At 41.8% G+C, this 15937-nt stretch overlaps 2 protein-coding genes across 2 annotated transcripts; one reads left to right on the top strand and one right to left on the bottom strand.

The window, feature by feature from the left end:
• Positions 1-585: 585 nt before the first annotated feature.
• On the bottom strand, positions 586-2286 carry LOC114734354 (GATA transcription factor 12-like). Its single transcript, XM_028921981.1, has 2 exons — positions 1847-2286; positions 586-1545 (listed from the first exon to the last, which is right to left on the bottom strand). Exons 1-2 carry the CDS (start codon positions 2132-2134, stop codon positions 844-846), a joined length of 990 nt encoding a protein of 329 aa, XP_028777814.1. The 5' UTR covers positions 2135-2286; the 3' UTR covers positions 586-843.
• A 6572-nt stretch (positions 2287-8858) lies between these two features.
• On the top strand, positions 8859-15937 carry LOC114734353 (homeobox-leucine zipper protein ATHB-8). The gene is made up of 19 exons (XM_028921980.1): positions 8859-9280; positions 9399-9625; positions 10107-10266; positions 10381-10481; positions 10598-10688; positions 11185-11280; positions 11368-11481; positions 11576-11659; positions 11752-11907; positions 11998-12072; positions 12257-12363; positions 12445-12637; positions 12821-13006; positions 13175-13255; positions 13480-13614; positions 13724-14049; positions 14448-14547; positions 14786-14935; positions 15602-15937. Exons 2-19 carry the CDS (start codon positions 9408-9410, stop codon positions 15746-15748), a joined length of 2520 nt encoding a protein of 839 aa, XP_028777813.1. The 5' UTR covers positions 8859-9280; positions 9399-9407; the 3' UTR covers positions 15749-15937.

Here is a 15937-nt window from a genome sequence, read left to right as displayed (position 1 = left end):
GACAACACTTATTTATTATAAATAACCAACTTAACTTACTTCCTTAATCTCCTCAAATAAATCAATTGGGTCTTATAATTAGGACCGGAGGAGTAGAATACGAACGCGCGTTTTCTGCTTTCCTGAATATCAATAATAAACAACCAATATGTCTTAAAAAAATGAAGGGTTGACCTTGCGGATAGAGAGAAATGTCGTACGTGTTATTCTTACCGATAACTCAGCTTTCATGAACTGCTATAATTAATATTATGAGCATCCATTTATATTACTGTTTGACTTAGATTTTTTACCACGCGCACTTGGTGACAAGATAAGAACGCCAGGACGAGTGACGCTAACATTTACCTAAAACAGAAAGCCCGTCCTGATTGACTCTAGAATGTGGCTGTAAAATGTAAATACTACCTATCAACGGGGATTGGTTCAAGTAATAAGCGGTTTGGTACTGTTTAAGTGAGGTATCGAGTTCGAGCTTCAGCGTATGTAAAAATCTCTGTTGAGAGACTCACCCACCACAGCCAGGTAAATGCTACCTATGTTCAGATTGTTTAAAGAAGTATGCCAACATTTAATAGGCTGGAAATAAAAAGGTAGAAAACTACATTTAGGAAAATTTGGAGTTCACGGAGTATGCCCATATTGGCCTAGCTAAACGAGGACATAAAAATTAAGGAAACGAGGTTATGAGTTAATTAGGGAACGGAAAAAACAATCCCTTGCAAAATAAAATGCAAAAGGGGGAAAAATTAAGGAAAAGAGGCTGAACTGAAATAACTGTTGTGATCGATTGCTAGTTCAACCTGAACGTCCATGGTAACATGTCCTACTCTAGCACTTTTTCTAGATGAGCTGCCTGATATCTGGGCCCACGTCTTGGTGGATCAAGTAATCGTCGCCGTTGGACACATCGAACATCATGTTTTGATGTTGGAGAAACCGCTGCTGCTGCTGCTGCTGGGCCCTCATCATCTCCTTCTGTCTTCGGAGCTCTAGCACCTTCCGGTGTGAGTTCGAGTGCTTCGTCAGCACGAACGTCGGGCTCGCCGCCGGCCTGTACTCCGGCACCAACCTCCCCGACTTGTACCTTACCCCACAAGCATTGCACAGCGTCTTCGGGCCCATGGGCCCCGTCCTCCACTGCGGCGTCTTATCCGTCGCGCAATGCAGGCATTTCCGTCCCTCCCCGGACCCTTCGTCGCCGTTCTCCTTTCTCCTTGTCACCGACTTTCCCGGCTGGGTGGGAAGGACGATGTCGGGTTCGGAAGACGATGATGTGGGAGAAAGGGCGAGGAGGCGAGAGGTCCAGTTGCATGGTGGCCCGCGGGATCTCTTGCTGCGAGCCTTCGCCGGAACCGACACTTGGCGGTTGAGCATGACGTTGTTACGGTTTGTTTCCTCGGGGTGCTGCAACTCGCGGCTTTCTGATGCTTCCTCGTTTCGGGCTTTTATGCCCGATATCAGCTCCAGTTTCTGCAGGTCCTCGCTCGAAAATGATTCCTCCCCAATGTTCGAGAGCCATTCCAGCTCTGCCATATCATCGCTCTGTTTTCCACATTCAACCACGGCGTTTTAGTCATTCCCATTCATCAGTTTCATTACTTTTAAATAACATAGAGCCATGTGGTGTAAACCTAGCTATACGCCCAGCGAACACAGAAATTCAAGAACAGAGAAAAGAGAGAAGCACTCAAGAATTTCAAATAATTATTTTGGTGCTGAAGTTGTCGGCAAACCATTCAAGACAAAATACAAGTGAACTGATTGCTAGCTAAATGACAAGCCCTGGGCCTGTAGTTTACGTGGAAAGAAAATAATAAAGATTACACATGTGATTATAACATACCGGGACGCAGAGGTCGCTGGAGAAATATGGGTCGGGCAAATTTCGAGAGGAAATGTGAGGGTTGAAATTGGGGTCGCAGCCGGAGAATGAAGAGGAATTGGAGGTATCGACGGAGTTAATTAGAATGGAAGAATCGGTGGGAAGAGAGTCGAAGGCAGGGTCGGTGATGAGAGCGTCGTCGTCGTGGGGGAAGTCGAGGAGGTCCTCCACGATGAAATGGTCGGTCTTGGCATCGGAGGACGTGAATTGGGAGCAAAAGCCGCCCCGGAAATACTCGGGTGCTTCCATGCCTACACTTTGTTCCGAGACTGCAATAACTTCAACGACCAGAAGGGGTTGCGATGGAGGAGACCAGTAGTGACCAAGTACGGAGGAGACTCAAGAGTAGTAGTGTAACAAAGCTATGGCTTTAGTGGAGAGGGAAAGAGGGAATTGGAGACGAGGCTTCGTTTGCGTTTGAAGGGTACAAGCCAACGCCTAAATTGAAGCATTTCTTTCTTCCTTCCTTTTTTAAAATACACACAAATTAAAAAAGTTTTCGGCCAAACGTATTAAAGTGTATTGAGAACGTGAATTATCAATAAACTCTCGCTTTCAATGGATTCAAAGAAACAAAAGGAAACTGTGGCGGAAGTTACTTTAGTGCCCTTTTTCTTTTCCAGCCGCTTTTTACGCTGCTGGGTTTACTTGTTTTTTATCTGATGGCATCCCCCCCCTCCAAAAAAAAATCGCGCATAAACAACTTTAAAACCTACGGAAATCTTACAGCTTATACATAGAAAGACGAGTTAGAATCATTTTCCAACCTTACGCTGCTTTTGGAATTCTAGAGAGGAAGAAGGGGCCATTCGAAACTATATCTTTCATTACCTAGCTATTACTTATTAAAAGTGCTTGACCTGCTTGAGATAGCTAGCTATATATATAACCTGTAATTGTTTTCTTTATATATGGATGATACAGCCTAAATTATATGCAAGAATCGATCGGTATCCTGATGCTGCAGGGGTTTCTTTAATTTACTTGGGAGGGGGGGATCATCTAGTTTGAACCCGTATAGAAGTGACATACCGATCTTCGATAAGAATGCAGCGCAGCAGTTCCTATAAGGTGTATCCAGGTGTTTTTGACAAAGCTATAAATGGAATCGATAATGAGATATATAGATGCAGTTTTATTTGCAAAATATATACTAATTCCAGTCTTAATTTTAAGACGTAATTTGTAGGGTATAAATAAGATCTTACAATTAAAACACAATGTAGTATATATGATATTTGATGATATGAATAAATCGAGAAATGGAATTGAATTCATGAGTATGCATGGCAAAATGGCGGGCGGTTGAGGGGGCGAAGGTATGACAGGATGTGCACAGCGGAGCAGGTGAAAGATGTAAGTACAAAAAAGTGGGGGCAGTGAAAGACTGAAAGGGTATAAGGGTAAAAAGAGGGGGTTGATATTAATTACACATACATGTAAAGGAACGGCGCTCTGTGTTTGTGAGACTGAGGGAGTGATGGATGGGGGGGGGGGGTGATTGAAGAATGATCGAAACGTTAACGCGCGGCGGTGATGAGAGGGATCGGCATTTACCTCGTTTCAGCCAGTTAAGTAAAACCCCAACCCAGGCAGCGAGTCGGCTGGTGTATTCTTACCCTTAATTATCATTATTATTAATAATAATTATTATTATGACTGCCCTGTACGTGTTCAATTCAACCACCGTCCCATTGTCAACCCCACCCCTTAAAATTCAATTCTACTTCAATCACTTCTCTCTTTTCCATGCACATCCGCTTTCTCCGTTTTTAACATTGTACTCCCATCTTCGCCAAAATAATTAATTCCTCCCGGCTTGACCCGCTGATAAGAGGGGTGCCACCTAATCTCATGCATCTGCTGCGGCTGCTGGGTTTAATGCATGTGAGTGTGGGCGGGAGATGTATCCTAGCGAAAATGCCGGCCATTCTTCCACGTGTCACTCCCTCACAAGTTCCCTCTCACTAAAATGGGGCCTTCCTATCATATCCCCAATCCCTATGCCGTTATTCCATGTGGATAAGATGTTTCTACTGTGCCCATTTATCGCTCCCACCTCTCTCCCTCCAGATGCTCTTCTCCCTGTTTCTTTTTCATTCCTAATCATATCCCATTTTTTTAACGTCATATTCACAATGCAATGCCGTTTTTTTTTGGTCTTTCAAATATTTTAAAAAAATCTTAATTGGGTACTCCTCCGATCCTTATATAAGATCCATTTAACTAATTTGATTAGATTAAGGAAGTTAGGTAAGTTAGTTAATTATAAGAAAAATGACACATTTTTCCTAAAACACCATAATCATTTTTTAATACTCCATCTCCCTCTTCTACTTGATTATGGTTGATGGAGTATCCATAGGGGTAATTTAGAAAAATTAATAAATATGAGAAATGGGTCTTATATTTAGGATCAAAACCAACTCAAGAATTGGGTCCTATATTAAGGACCGGAGGAGTATTATATTAATAAGGTTCTCACTCTTTCAAATAACGACAAATATGGAGAAATGTATATAATTTTAAGACATAAATTAATTAAAAATGTCTTCTGATTTTAAATGAAGGGAGTGATTTATTGCTTGAATAATAAGGAAGGGCTGAAAAAGAATGGGGACCGGGGCGATTGCTTGGCGTGATGGCTTCCATTTCGCAGAACTCGCGGTTAATCTCTCTCTGCCTTTGTTTTTCCCTTCTTTATTTTTAGAGGCGTTTGAGAGATATTTTGGGGCCTGTGGGGGAGGGGGGCCGCTCTCGCACGTGATGGGGGTGGGCTGGTGGGACAGTGTCAGGCGGCATGTGAGTGCGTGGCTGGTGTCGGGGGCCAAGACAGACGGTGGTCAATGACACGTGGCCTCCATCCATGCGCCTTTACCCTTTTCTGGGATGCTCCGCTGGCCATAACGTGACGCCACGTGCCCCTTCCCCCTCACGTGATGCCCTCCGGAGTGGCGACCCATCTAGCAAGCTGGGTATGGTTTTCAATACTTGTATTAATCCCACCCTCGCCTCTGGTAAACAATTCCTTTAACACCCACGCATCTAACGCCACTCCTTTCAATAATTGACAACGCAAGTGAGGGAACTCAATTGCTGATCCATATTAAAATATCATCTCTGATTTTTAATATAACAAGATCTAGTTTGTAATCCAAATATGAAGACATGCGTGATGCTGCTGTGTTTGGTGCTCATATATATAGCGTTGAGGTGATTGTTGTCTTCTCTTGTACGCCGTAGGTTCCTGCACTCAGCTTGCCTAATGTTAAGACCATATGCTGATGAGCATTATTCAAATATAGTATGCACGCAAATATTTGACGTGCAGAGGAAGACAAGATGCATTAGCTGAACCTAGGAACGGATCATGCTGGCCCGTAGCGAACAAATTACGTTTACAATCTTGTTAGAAGGGGGGAGTGTGTGGAGCCCAAAAATGGGGCCTAACAAAGTGGGAATGCGATTAATCGGGTAGACAGGCCTGTAGATGAAGAGGAAGAACGCAGAGGCAGCGCTGGCCAGCCCAGCAAACGGGTCCTTCTCGGCTAAGTCAAGACCACACCTTTTGATTCCTTGAATGTTAATGCATGAAATTCCCCGATTAAAGACATCATTTCTTGCTGTTTACCCGAAAAAAACAAGACAGAGAGGAAAAGGGGTCGTTTCCTGTTCATTCCACAAAGCTCAATTGTTATTATTATTAGAGTAAAATACTATAACCTCTCTTGCATTTTGTCTTAATTACACAGACCTTCTTTCTATTTTGAAAATATATACTTAAATCCAAACTGTTAACTTCGTTAGGAATATTTCAAAAAGATGTTTTTTTAATTCAAATTTATATTGAAATACTCTCTAACCATTCAAAAAAATCTTAGTTTTTAATATTTCACGAGCAACTAAAATTACATAATTCTACAATATAATTGAAATTAAAAAGTTTATAACATAATAAATTTTGAAAATACATGTATTATCATTATTTTTTGTTGTATCAAATTTTTTTTAAAAGATATAAATGTTTAAATAACATTTATGTTAAGGAGGGATATTTTGGTCAAAACATAAATTTAAAAGTCAAACTTAACGGTCAACTAAAGGTTGGATGGATGAAAATTGAATCTTAAAAATATAAAGGAGGTTTGTGTAACATACATTTTAATTTGAAAAGAAGTTTATATACGGTTTTAAAATAGAAAAGAGGTTTCTGTAATTTAAATAAAATAGAGAGATAGTTAATATATTTTACTCTTATTGTTATTTTATAACCATGCAAGCAATGGCTTGCTTCATCTTTTAAAATGACCTGAACTCTGACAACCCATTTCGCCCACCATTGAAATGGCAACGCCTTCACTTGGGCACCAGCCCACAATCAACACAGACTTAACAGGCCCACTGTCCTGATAGGTCGGGCCCAGCGAGTGGTTGGGGGATCCGAAAACGAAATAAGCGCATGGGCGGGGTTGATATGTCCGGGGCGAGCAAGTAGGGAGGCAGCAGTAAAGATGAAGACAGGATGGGGATGGGTGATACGAAAGGATGTTATTTGTCGGGTAACCGGGGAACATGGGAATGTATTGAAATTCGAATAACGACGATGAAAGGCACAGTACATGGGAAGCTGATTAGGTGGGAGGGTAATGGATGAAAAGAGGCGGGAAGTAAAAAAATCAGGGTGAGATGAATAGTGGTAGTAACGTGGGAGAAAAAGAGGAAATGGTAAATTGGGGAGTAAATGAGATGGGGGGGAGAAAGTGGAGGGGGGAAACGAAAAAGGAGAAGACGCCGAAAGATAAGGACGGCAAGCACTGGGTGGGGAGGGGGTCCCCGCATGGGCTTCTGCTTCTCGTGCCTCACATTTCACTGTTCATTTCTTTGTTTTTAATTTGGGAAATGAGGGAATGGGCAGGAGTAAAGGGCACGCCGGGAAGCCCGGCCCCACGCCCCTCTCACGCCTCTGCCCTCCCCTCTAAACCCACACCAATTATTTTAAATTAAAAAAAAAAAAGAAATACAAATGATGGAGCCATGCTATTGCTTGCTAGGTGATATGAGATGGAGAAAAGAGGGTGGCGGTGGGAGGACTCAAAGGGGATGACAGGCGTTGACATATAATTAGGGGGCCGCAGCCGGATGGGGCCATGCCTCCACTTCCGTGGCTTTTTAATTAGGTCAAGCAAAAGCACCATCCTCCTCTCCCCTCTAACTCCAACGTCAAAACCCGCGTTTCCCATTCGGTCTTCTCTTTGGATGCTCTCTCTCTCTCTCTCTCTCTCTCTCAGTGTGTAACAATCAAACCCCCACTTCTACTGGTCTGCCATGCCTCTCCCCTTTCTATCTCTTTTCTTTGCCTTCCTATCCCTTCATCTCCCCCCCCCCTCCTCCCTAACTTGTTTTTCTCTCCCTATTGACTTTCTCATTTCTAAAGATTATACCCTTTCCTCCCCATCCATCCATACCTCCATCAAAGGCGCTTTTTTGTTTTTTCTTGGGGTTTCTTCCAAAACGAGTGATGATTATCCCTTCATGTATATCACCACCATACGCTTTCCTCCCTAACCCGTATTCCCCATGCATTTCACGCACCATTACCCATCAATTAACATGACATCCCCGTGCCCATCTCTTTCATCCCTCCAGCCTCTCACCATTAAAAAAAAAAAAAAAAGTTAAGCCTCATCAGAGTTTAATTTTAAACGTGGTTTCGGCCACGTCGTGCGATGCAGCCCACTATCCATTTATATTCATATTAAATTCATAGTGTTTATTTCACTAAATGGAAGAGATCCGGTGTTATTTGACACTAGCACCGCCTTTCTCGCCCTTTTGCCAGAACAAAAAGAAAAATAATGCTGTGTTAGTGACGAACAGAGACCATATATTCGTTTGGTAAGAGCGTGTTGACCACACTGCTCCTGAACTGTTCCATTTCCTGCGCCAGGAAGCTAAGCTGTTGTGGGTTGAATGTAGAAACACGACTTCGTCCCCCCCCCCCTCATTTCATTTGTTCCAAATCATCTTCCGTCTTTGCGTCTCCTGACTCGTTCCTACTTTGAATTTACGATCTTATACGCATTCTGCCTTGAAACGGCAGGTGTGGATTCCCAAGGAGTCGCCTATGTCCTGCGATGTTGTGTTCATCGCTTGTGAGGGAAACGAGAGATTTTGAGCAGGAAAGCCACAAGAAAAATAAAAAAAATATGCCGATTATTAGGCAAATCGGTACGACCATTGGATCAATTTCTTGACTAAAGAAACATGGGACGAGAATGCGTCAGCGCCAATCTCGACTAGGAACATCACTAGGAAACGTGAGTTGATCAATTTCATTGAAAGAAAAGGGTTATGGGGAGAGTCAGCAGACACAGTTGCTCAGAAACCACAACGCTAATTTCGGGAGACCGCCGACACCTGACACCAAAATTTCTCCCGACGGCACCAATTGCATTTTCGTAAAAGAATTATTTGGATATTAGTAGTATATAGTTAACTACAGGAGAAGAAGAAGAACGCTGCATGCACAACTATTTATCGTTAAGACTTCCCACACTTTCATAATTGTGTATTCTTAAAAAAAAAAAAACATTACAAAAACGAGAGGTAACATGTAGAGATATTATATATGGCCAACTTGTATTTATGATATATACTCGGATTTGACAAAAAATATCATAGCATGACCAAATCTTTATCCTGTGCACGAGACAAGCAACAAAAATAAAGTAATCATGGTGAGGTAGGGGTAAAGGCATACTGGGGAGGAAGAGTGAAAGGCAATCAACAACTGACCTTTTTCTTTGACAGTGGGATACAAGAAATGAGGTGAAACGGTGTCCCCTTTAGTGTACATGGGAACAGCACATGTCCTAAAAAACTTTACAACCCACGCGTCCTCAAAGAGAGTGTGCCTCTTTTTTTTTTTTTTTTTGCTCTTCCCTATATTTCATTTACAGGCCACTGCCCAAGTGTGTGGGTGTGTGGGGTGGGGAAGAAGAGGGGTTGAGTATTTGGGAAGTGGCTGGGCGAGAAAAGCAACAGCGAAAGCAGGAGGCAAAACAGCTTAATATCAAAAGAAGCCGATCGCATGGGAGTGATAGGAGAAAGACTAATGATATTGTGAGAACAAACAAATGGTGGCTTCTTCTGTCTGGTCTTTGGGGTTTCTCTTGTAAGCAAACTTCTCCGTCTCTATCCGAATCCCGATATACATTCCCCCCCGTCCCTTTCCCTTCTACAGAACACAAACTACAGTTTCCCCTTCACATCTGTCACACGTTATACATATTCACCTGTCACGCACCAATTAAAATCCCATTACCACTTTCGAGTTTTCAGTTTCATTCCCTCCCATGTCTGATTGATCTTCTCGTGAGCGAGAGCACCGTATAGGTAAGATACCTCCTCAAATTCAATTTTTGCTTTTTTATTATCCCCGCTCTTCCCCTCCGGTGCGATTCGCTGTTCTTTCACTGCTTGAGAGTCTCAGTTCTTGTGATTGGATTTGAAGTTTGACGGGATGATGGCGGTGAGCTCGGCCTGCAAAGATGGGAGCAAGATGGGAATGGATAACGGCAAGTACGTGCGGTACACACCTGAGCAGGTGGAGGCTCTGGAGAGGCTATATCACGAATGCCCCAAACCCAGTTCCATCCGCCGTCAGCAGCTTATCAGAGAGTGTCCCATTCTCTCTAACATCGAGCCCAAACAGATCAAGGTTTGGTTCCAGAACCGAAGGTATCTGCGGTCTCTTTTCCCGCTGGCTTTTTATTCTCGAGTTCTTGTTCTTTACTTATTCGTCCATAGTGAATTTAGTAAGAGGATCGAAAGATGGTAACTTTTGAATCTTATATGCCTTGCTTGCCTCTTGGCCTCCATGGAATTAATGCTTCAGTTGGATTTATTTAATCATAAAGGAATATTGGCGTACATAGCTCTCGATAGAACGAAGATTTTCACTCCCTTTTCTTGCTTTCCTCGTTCCTCGTTCGCCTTTATGTTTACGAGGCGTTTGTATACAGTTTTATTTGCTCGTTAAATTACATGCACAGTCGAAGAAATTCGGCCTGAATAATTGGATCAATAGTTTACATATAAATAATTTCATGTTTCAAGTTCCGATGTTTCTCTCCATGTGTCCTTAATTTTCCCGATTGCTGGCAATCCTCGCAGATCATAGATGTTGAGTGTAATTCCCCCTGCTGCTTTGTTGTTTCAGATGCAGAGAGAAGCAGCGAAAAGAAGCTTCACGCCTGCAAGCCGTAAACAGAAAACTGACGGCTATGAATAAACTGCTGATGGAGGAAAACGACAGATTGCAGAAACAGGTGTCACAGCTGGTTTACGAGAACAGCTTTTTCCGCCAACAGACTCAGAATGTAAGTAATAGTACAATATTTTTGGTACATCTTTTTTTTGTCCCTTCAAAATATGATTTGATTTGGTTTACATTTACAAAACGTATTCAAGTGTGGCTTGGTTCCGGTGAGCAGGCGACTCTTGCAACCACGGACACGAGTTGCGAGTCGGTGGTGACGAGCGGGCAGCACCATTTGACGCCTCAGCATCCACCAAGGGATGCTAGCCCAGCTGGGTTAGTGAAAATCCTTGTCCTTACTTTATTGTTGGGCCCGATGTTGTCATTGTACCAGACGAATTCAATTAATGACTAATGGAATTTTGGTGGGACTTTGTCTATATTCTGTGTAGACTTTTGTCCATTGCAGAGGAGACTCTTGCAGAGTTTCTTTCGAAGGCCACTGGAACTGCCGTGGAGTGGGTCCAAATGCCTGGGATGAAGGTAACCCCTCCTTTCTTGTCACTATCTCAACGCGTCAATTTTCAGCTCCACTTCATATTATTCTTTGTCTGTATATGAATGTGCATTATAATAAAAGTACATGAACCTTGCCAGCCTTCTAAGCCACTTGACAAATATAATCAGTTAATCACCCCACTAATCTCTTCTTTTTTTTTCTTGGTCCCACCTCTTTATAATCTCTTCCACAGTATTACCACTTATGCCATCCTGCATGTTTATTCAGTTACTCGTTGGCAGTTAGAGGTTTTTTCACGGACTATACATTATTCATCGGTCCTCCTTACTGGGTTTTCCTATTTATTTCTTAGGAAAAAAAAATACTCTTCTTATGAAGCACCAATCAGTGATTCACCTTTTTACCCGCGAACAGATAATTAATCTATATATCTGATCTGTGAAACGAGAGTCATACTTCATTACTTTGTATCGTAATCCTTGGACATGTCAATCGAAACTGTTGTTTGTGTGTGTGCAGCCTGGTCCGGATTCCATTGGAATCGTTGCTATTTCTCATGGTTGCCCTGGAGTGGCAGCCCGTGCGTGCGGCCTTGTGGGTCTGGAACCTACGAGGGTAAGTTCCTTGACGGTTGTTGCGAGCATTAAATCATTCCTCGTTAAACATTGATTAAAAAATTTCAATGCTGTATACACTATACAGGTTGCTGAAATCCTCAAAGATCGGCCCTCATGGTGCCGTGATTGCCGAGCTGTGGATGTTCTAAACGCGATGCCCACTGGAAATGGGGGAACCATTGAACTGCTTTACATGCAGGTACAAGCTAATGAGCTCTCTTGTCATTAGCATTTTCGTATATATGTAGCGGCCTGATTGCTATATTTGATCCAACATTTGCTATCTTTGTTAGTTGTATGCCCCAACAACTTTGGCGCCAGCTCGTGACTTCTGGCTGCTGCGTTACACTTCGGTTTTGGAGGATGGTAGTCTTGTGGTAAGTAACTACGGTGGTTTTTCCGTGAATTTCCTTCCTCTCCCTTCATTGCCTATTTGTGATGCTTATGTGGATTGATTTTGAAATTTCAGGTCTGTGAAAGATCGCTTAACAATACTCAGAATGGTCCTACTATGCCCCCAGCGCAGCATTTTGTGAGAGCAGACATGCTGCCAAGCGGGTATCTGATCAGACCTTGTGAAGGAGGTGGATCCATCATTCATATTGTTGATCACGTCAACTTAGAGGTTTGAAACCCTTGCTCTGCGATGCTTTGGAACTCGTTCCATTACTTTGTAGCTTTCAATATTTGACTCAATGAGGCCTTTTGAAATCAGCCTTGGAGTGTACCTGAAGTGTTACGCCCACTATACGAGTCATCAACGTTGCTTGCTCAAAAGACAGCAATGGCGGTATGACTGATTCCTCCACATGCTAAATTACTGTCACCTTTTACTGTTTTATGAGTTGAAACAATGAACATAAGGCTCTTGTGAATTTAGTATCTCATATTTTCTGAGTGCTATATTGTCCCTACATAGAATAGACATTAGGTCTTCCATATGACAAACAGTAACCTTTGGAAGTGTCATTCAGGCTTTACGTCATTTGAGGCAAATCTCTCAAGAAGTTTCTCAGCCAAACGTCACCGGATGGGGAAGAAGGCCTGCAGCTTTGCGAGCACTGAGTCAGCGTTTGAGCAGGTATTTCTCATTAGCCAGCCTCTGCACTTTTCCTTGAAATAATTTAATATTAGTGATTTGACCCAGTCTTTCCCCTTGCAGGGGCTTCAATGAAGCTGTCAATGGATTTGCAGACGATGGCTGGTCCGTGTTAGAAAGTGATGGCATTGATGATGTCACCCTTCTTGTGAATTCATCTCCTAGCAAGACAATGGGGGTAAATATTGGTTATAACAATGGGTTTCTTTCGATGAGCAGTTCCGTGCTATGTGCAAAGGCATCCATGTTGTTACAGGTATGCAAACCGCGTAACTGTGTTGTTACTTCATTTTGATCCGAGATATAATTGCTTGCGTAAATCTCAAAAAGTGAACGCACATAGACCAGCTCCTAGGATTTGTTTCATTCTTTTTCATCTCCATGAAGCGTTCAGATTAAATATAGTTAGTAGACTCATACTTTCCTTCTGTTCTTCTAGAATGTCCCTCCTGCAATTCTTCTTAGATTCTTGCGGGAGCATCGATCAGAGTGGGCAGATAGCAATATTGATGCTTACTCAGCCGCTGCCATCAAAGCTGGTCCCTGCACCTTGCCTGGGATTCGAACAGGAGGTTTTGGTGGTCAGGTTATTCTTCCACTGGCGCACACAATTGAGAACGAAGAGGCAAGTTATTCGCCACTAATTTCACTCTCATCATCTCATCAGCTCAACGTTTAATCTTTTGATCATTTAAGAATCATCCAGTCTTTAGCTTCACACTAGGATTCTCATTCTTGTTATTTTCTCTTGCTGTGCTTATTCTAAATTTTATGCCACTTGCTCATGAAACAGTTTATGGAGGTCATCAAGCTTGAAAATATGGGATACTATAGAGAAGACATGACCATTCCGGGCGATATTTTCCTTTTGCAAGTAAGTCCTTTTTTAATATCATCTATTTTTAGATGCATGACCTTGTTACAACTGTAGAGAAGAAAACTGCTCAATAACCTTCAATAATAATAGTAAAATAGGAGAAAACGGTTCCATTTCGTAAACAAAATTGTGATTATTAGTACTAGATAGCTAGAACTAGGAGCATCTCTCTAATCCCAATCATATAACTGACAACTCATCTGTTGTTGCACTTATCCTAGCTTTGTAGCGGAGTAGATGAGCGTGCTGTTGGCACCTGTGCAGAGCTCATTTTTGCTCCCATTGATGCATCTTTCTCTGATGATGCACCCATTTTACCTTCTGGTTTCCGCATCATACCTCTTGATTCAGGCATGGTAAGCCTCTAGTTTAACACGCAACTTGATTTTGTTTTTTCCCCACTTTTTACCTCTTTCAGATTGTATGATTAAGGCTTTTGACCTCTTGTTTCAAAATACAATGTAGGATGCTGCTACTCCAAACCGAACACTTGATCTTGCTTCTGCTCTTGAGGTTGGAACCACTGGAAACAAATCAGCTGGCGATAATTTAGGTCAATCCGGGAGCACGAAATCTGTGATGACAATAGCATTTCAGTTTGCATTTGAAGTCCATCTTCAAGATAGTGTAGCAGCTATGGCTCGGCAGTATGTTCGAAGTATTATTGCATCTGTTCAGAGGGTAGCATTGGCACTATCCCCTTCCCACTTTGGTTCCCAAAATGGTCTTCGCCCACCACCTGGCACTCCTGAGGCACAAACACTTGCCCAATGGATCTGTAATAGCCATAGGTACGTCATGTTATGCTCTGATCATGCCTGACTTCTTGGCAGGGTGCTTTAGAATCCAATTTGAACAATATAATTCACAGAATTTCTTAGGAGGATGAGAAATATGGATTAAATTTGCCCGGAAGTTCGTCCTGGACTAGTATCCAGAGCTGATTTCAGTTCTTCGGTGCGATAGGCATGTCAATAATTTTTTTGGACTGATAAAGATTTTTTCCCCTTTTTGCTATGAAACCTGAGGGAAGACAATATAAGTGGAACTGAGTGTTATTTCTAGGGCTTAACCTCATGCTTATTGCTTAGCAATTGTAATGAATTAGCTGCTTTATTTTTACTATTATTTTTTATTAAAAGCTTAAAAGGAGTGCCAAATGAGGCATTAACGTTGAAATTCTTTGCAGGAGCTATCTAGGGGTAGAACTACTAAAATGTGAAGGCAGTGAATCCATTCTCAATTCCCTTTGGCATCACTCTGATGCAGTCTTGTGCTGCTCTTTAAAGGTATTTCTTTCAATATCTTCATGTTAACAGGAAGTCTTTCAAGTTTGTATTGATCGTCTAAGTATATTTCCTAGTAGTTTAAATAGTTGAAAAGATTCTTCCTTCACAGTTCATGAATCACTCGTGTTCTTAAACTATGCTGTTTATGCTCTTGTCATCATCTCCTTTTTGTTACTTGCTTCCTATTGTTATGTTTGACTATGTCAATAAGAAACAATAACTTCCATGACTTTTCCAGGCTTTGCCGGTTTTTACATTTGCAAATCAAGCGGGACTTGACATGCTTGAGACAACTTTGGTTGCTCTTCAAGACATCACTCTTGATAAGATTTTTGACGAGAATGGGAAGAAAACCCTATTCTCTGAGTTCCCCCAGATAATGCAGCAGGTACGATGCTTCACATAAGACTGAAAAAAATTAAATATCCATTTGGATTTGAAACCGGAGAGGAAAATCTGTAACGTGTGGGAATCTTATGCCTTAAATGATCATTTCTCCTCACTTTTTCCCCTTTATGTTTTCCAGAACCAAGAGTGCATTCGTCTTTACTATTTTTTTTGTACATTTTAAGAGAAATAATCATAGATAGAATATAGAGTATACTCAGTAATGCCTACTTTCACTAAAGTTGAACAGGAAAAGAAACTATTGACAGAAAGATTAGTGGTTGCATGAAGGAATATTTAGGGAATAGTCTTGATGCCATCTAAAACTGAAGAGAGAGCTGTCATAAGTGCCAATCTGAATGTCTTAAATGGTCAAGAACATGCTACCCGGCGTTTTTAAAGAACTTGTGCGTGTTATAGTTATATTCACTTTATTCGAAGCAAGCAAAAAGTACTATTTCCTTGACCTTAATGCCCGTGATATGTGATAGGATTTTCTTTACAAAGAAATTGAATATTAATGGCCCTTCTTTCATTCTGCTAAATTACAGTCGTTTCTCTTCTTGTTTCATTCTTTCCTTTACATCCTAGGCTTCTTTGAATCCCTTAGAAGCGTTATTCCGTGTAGTGGGCTTTCACTTTCTAAACAGATTTTGCTTTGATGCAGGGCTTTATGTGCATGCAAGGAGGCATCTGCTTGTCGAGCATGGGAAGGCCAGTGTCTTATGAGAGGGCGGTGGCATGGAAAGTATTGAACGAAGAAGAAACAGCCCATTGCATTTGTTTCATGTTCATCAACTGGTCATTTGTCTGATAGGTGAATAGTATATATACAGAATCCTGGAAAATAGAGCAGAACAGTATCTTCCTCTTTTACATTATTTTTTTACTTTGGAGAATCCCTAGATTGCTATATATAATACACTCTTGTGGGCACGCTGCTCCAATATCATCTATTTGTGGCCCCATTTTTTCGGCTAGCACTTCGAATTTTCCTGTATTC

This window comes from Neltuma alba, unplaced genomic scaffold, assembly GCF_004799145.2.
Source record: "Neltuma alba isolate B1F8T4 unplaced genomic scaffold, ASM479914v2 tig00013086_pilon, whole genome shotgun sequence".
Taxonomy (NCBI): domain Eukaryota; kingdom Viridiplantae; phylum Streptophyta; class Magnoliopsida; order Fabales; family Fabaceae; genus Neltuma; species Neltuma alba.
Note: the sequence above shows the minus strand (reverse complement) of the source record. Positions and strands in the feature narration are given on the sequence as shown.

Excerpts from the sequence above, each read along its gene's own strand:
- LOC114734354 (XM_028921981.1), bottom strand. The coding sequence starts at position 2,134 with ATGGAAGCACCCGAGTATTTCCGGGGCGGCTTTTGCTCCCAATTCACG. Across the intron at positions 1,546-1,846 it reads CCAGCGACCTCTGCGTCCCG|AGCGATGATATGGCAGAGCT; the intron begins GTATGTTATAAT and ends TGTGGAAAACAG.
- LOC114734353 (XM_028921980.1), top strand. The coding sequence starts at position 9,408 with ATGATGGCGGTGAGCTCGGCCTGCAAAGATGGGAGCAAGATGGGAATG. Across the intron at positions 10,267-10,380 it reads TCCGCCAACAGACTCAGAAT|GCGACTCTTGCAACCACGGA; the intron begins GTAAGTAATAGT and ends TCCGGTGAGCAG. Across the intron at positions 14,050-14,447 it reads TGGATCTGTAATAGCCATAG|GAGCTATCTAGGGGTAGAAC; the intron begins GTACGTCATGTT and ends AATTCTTTGCAG.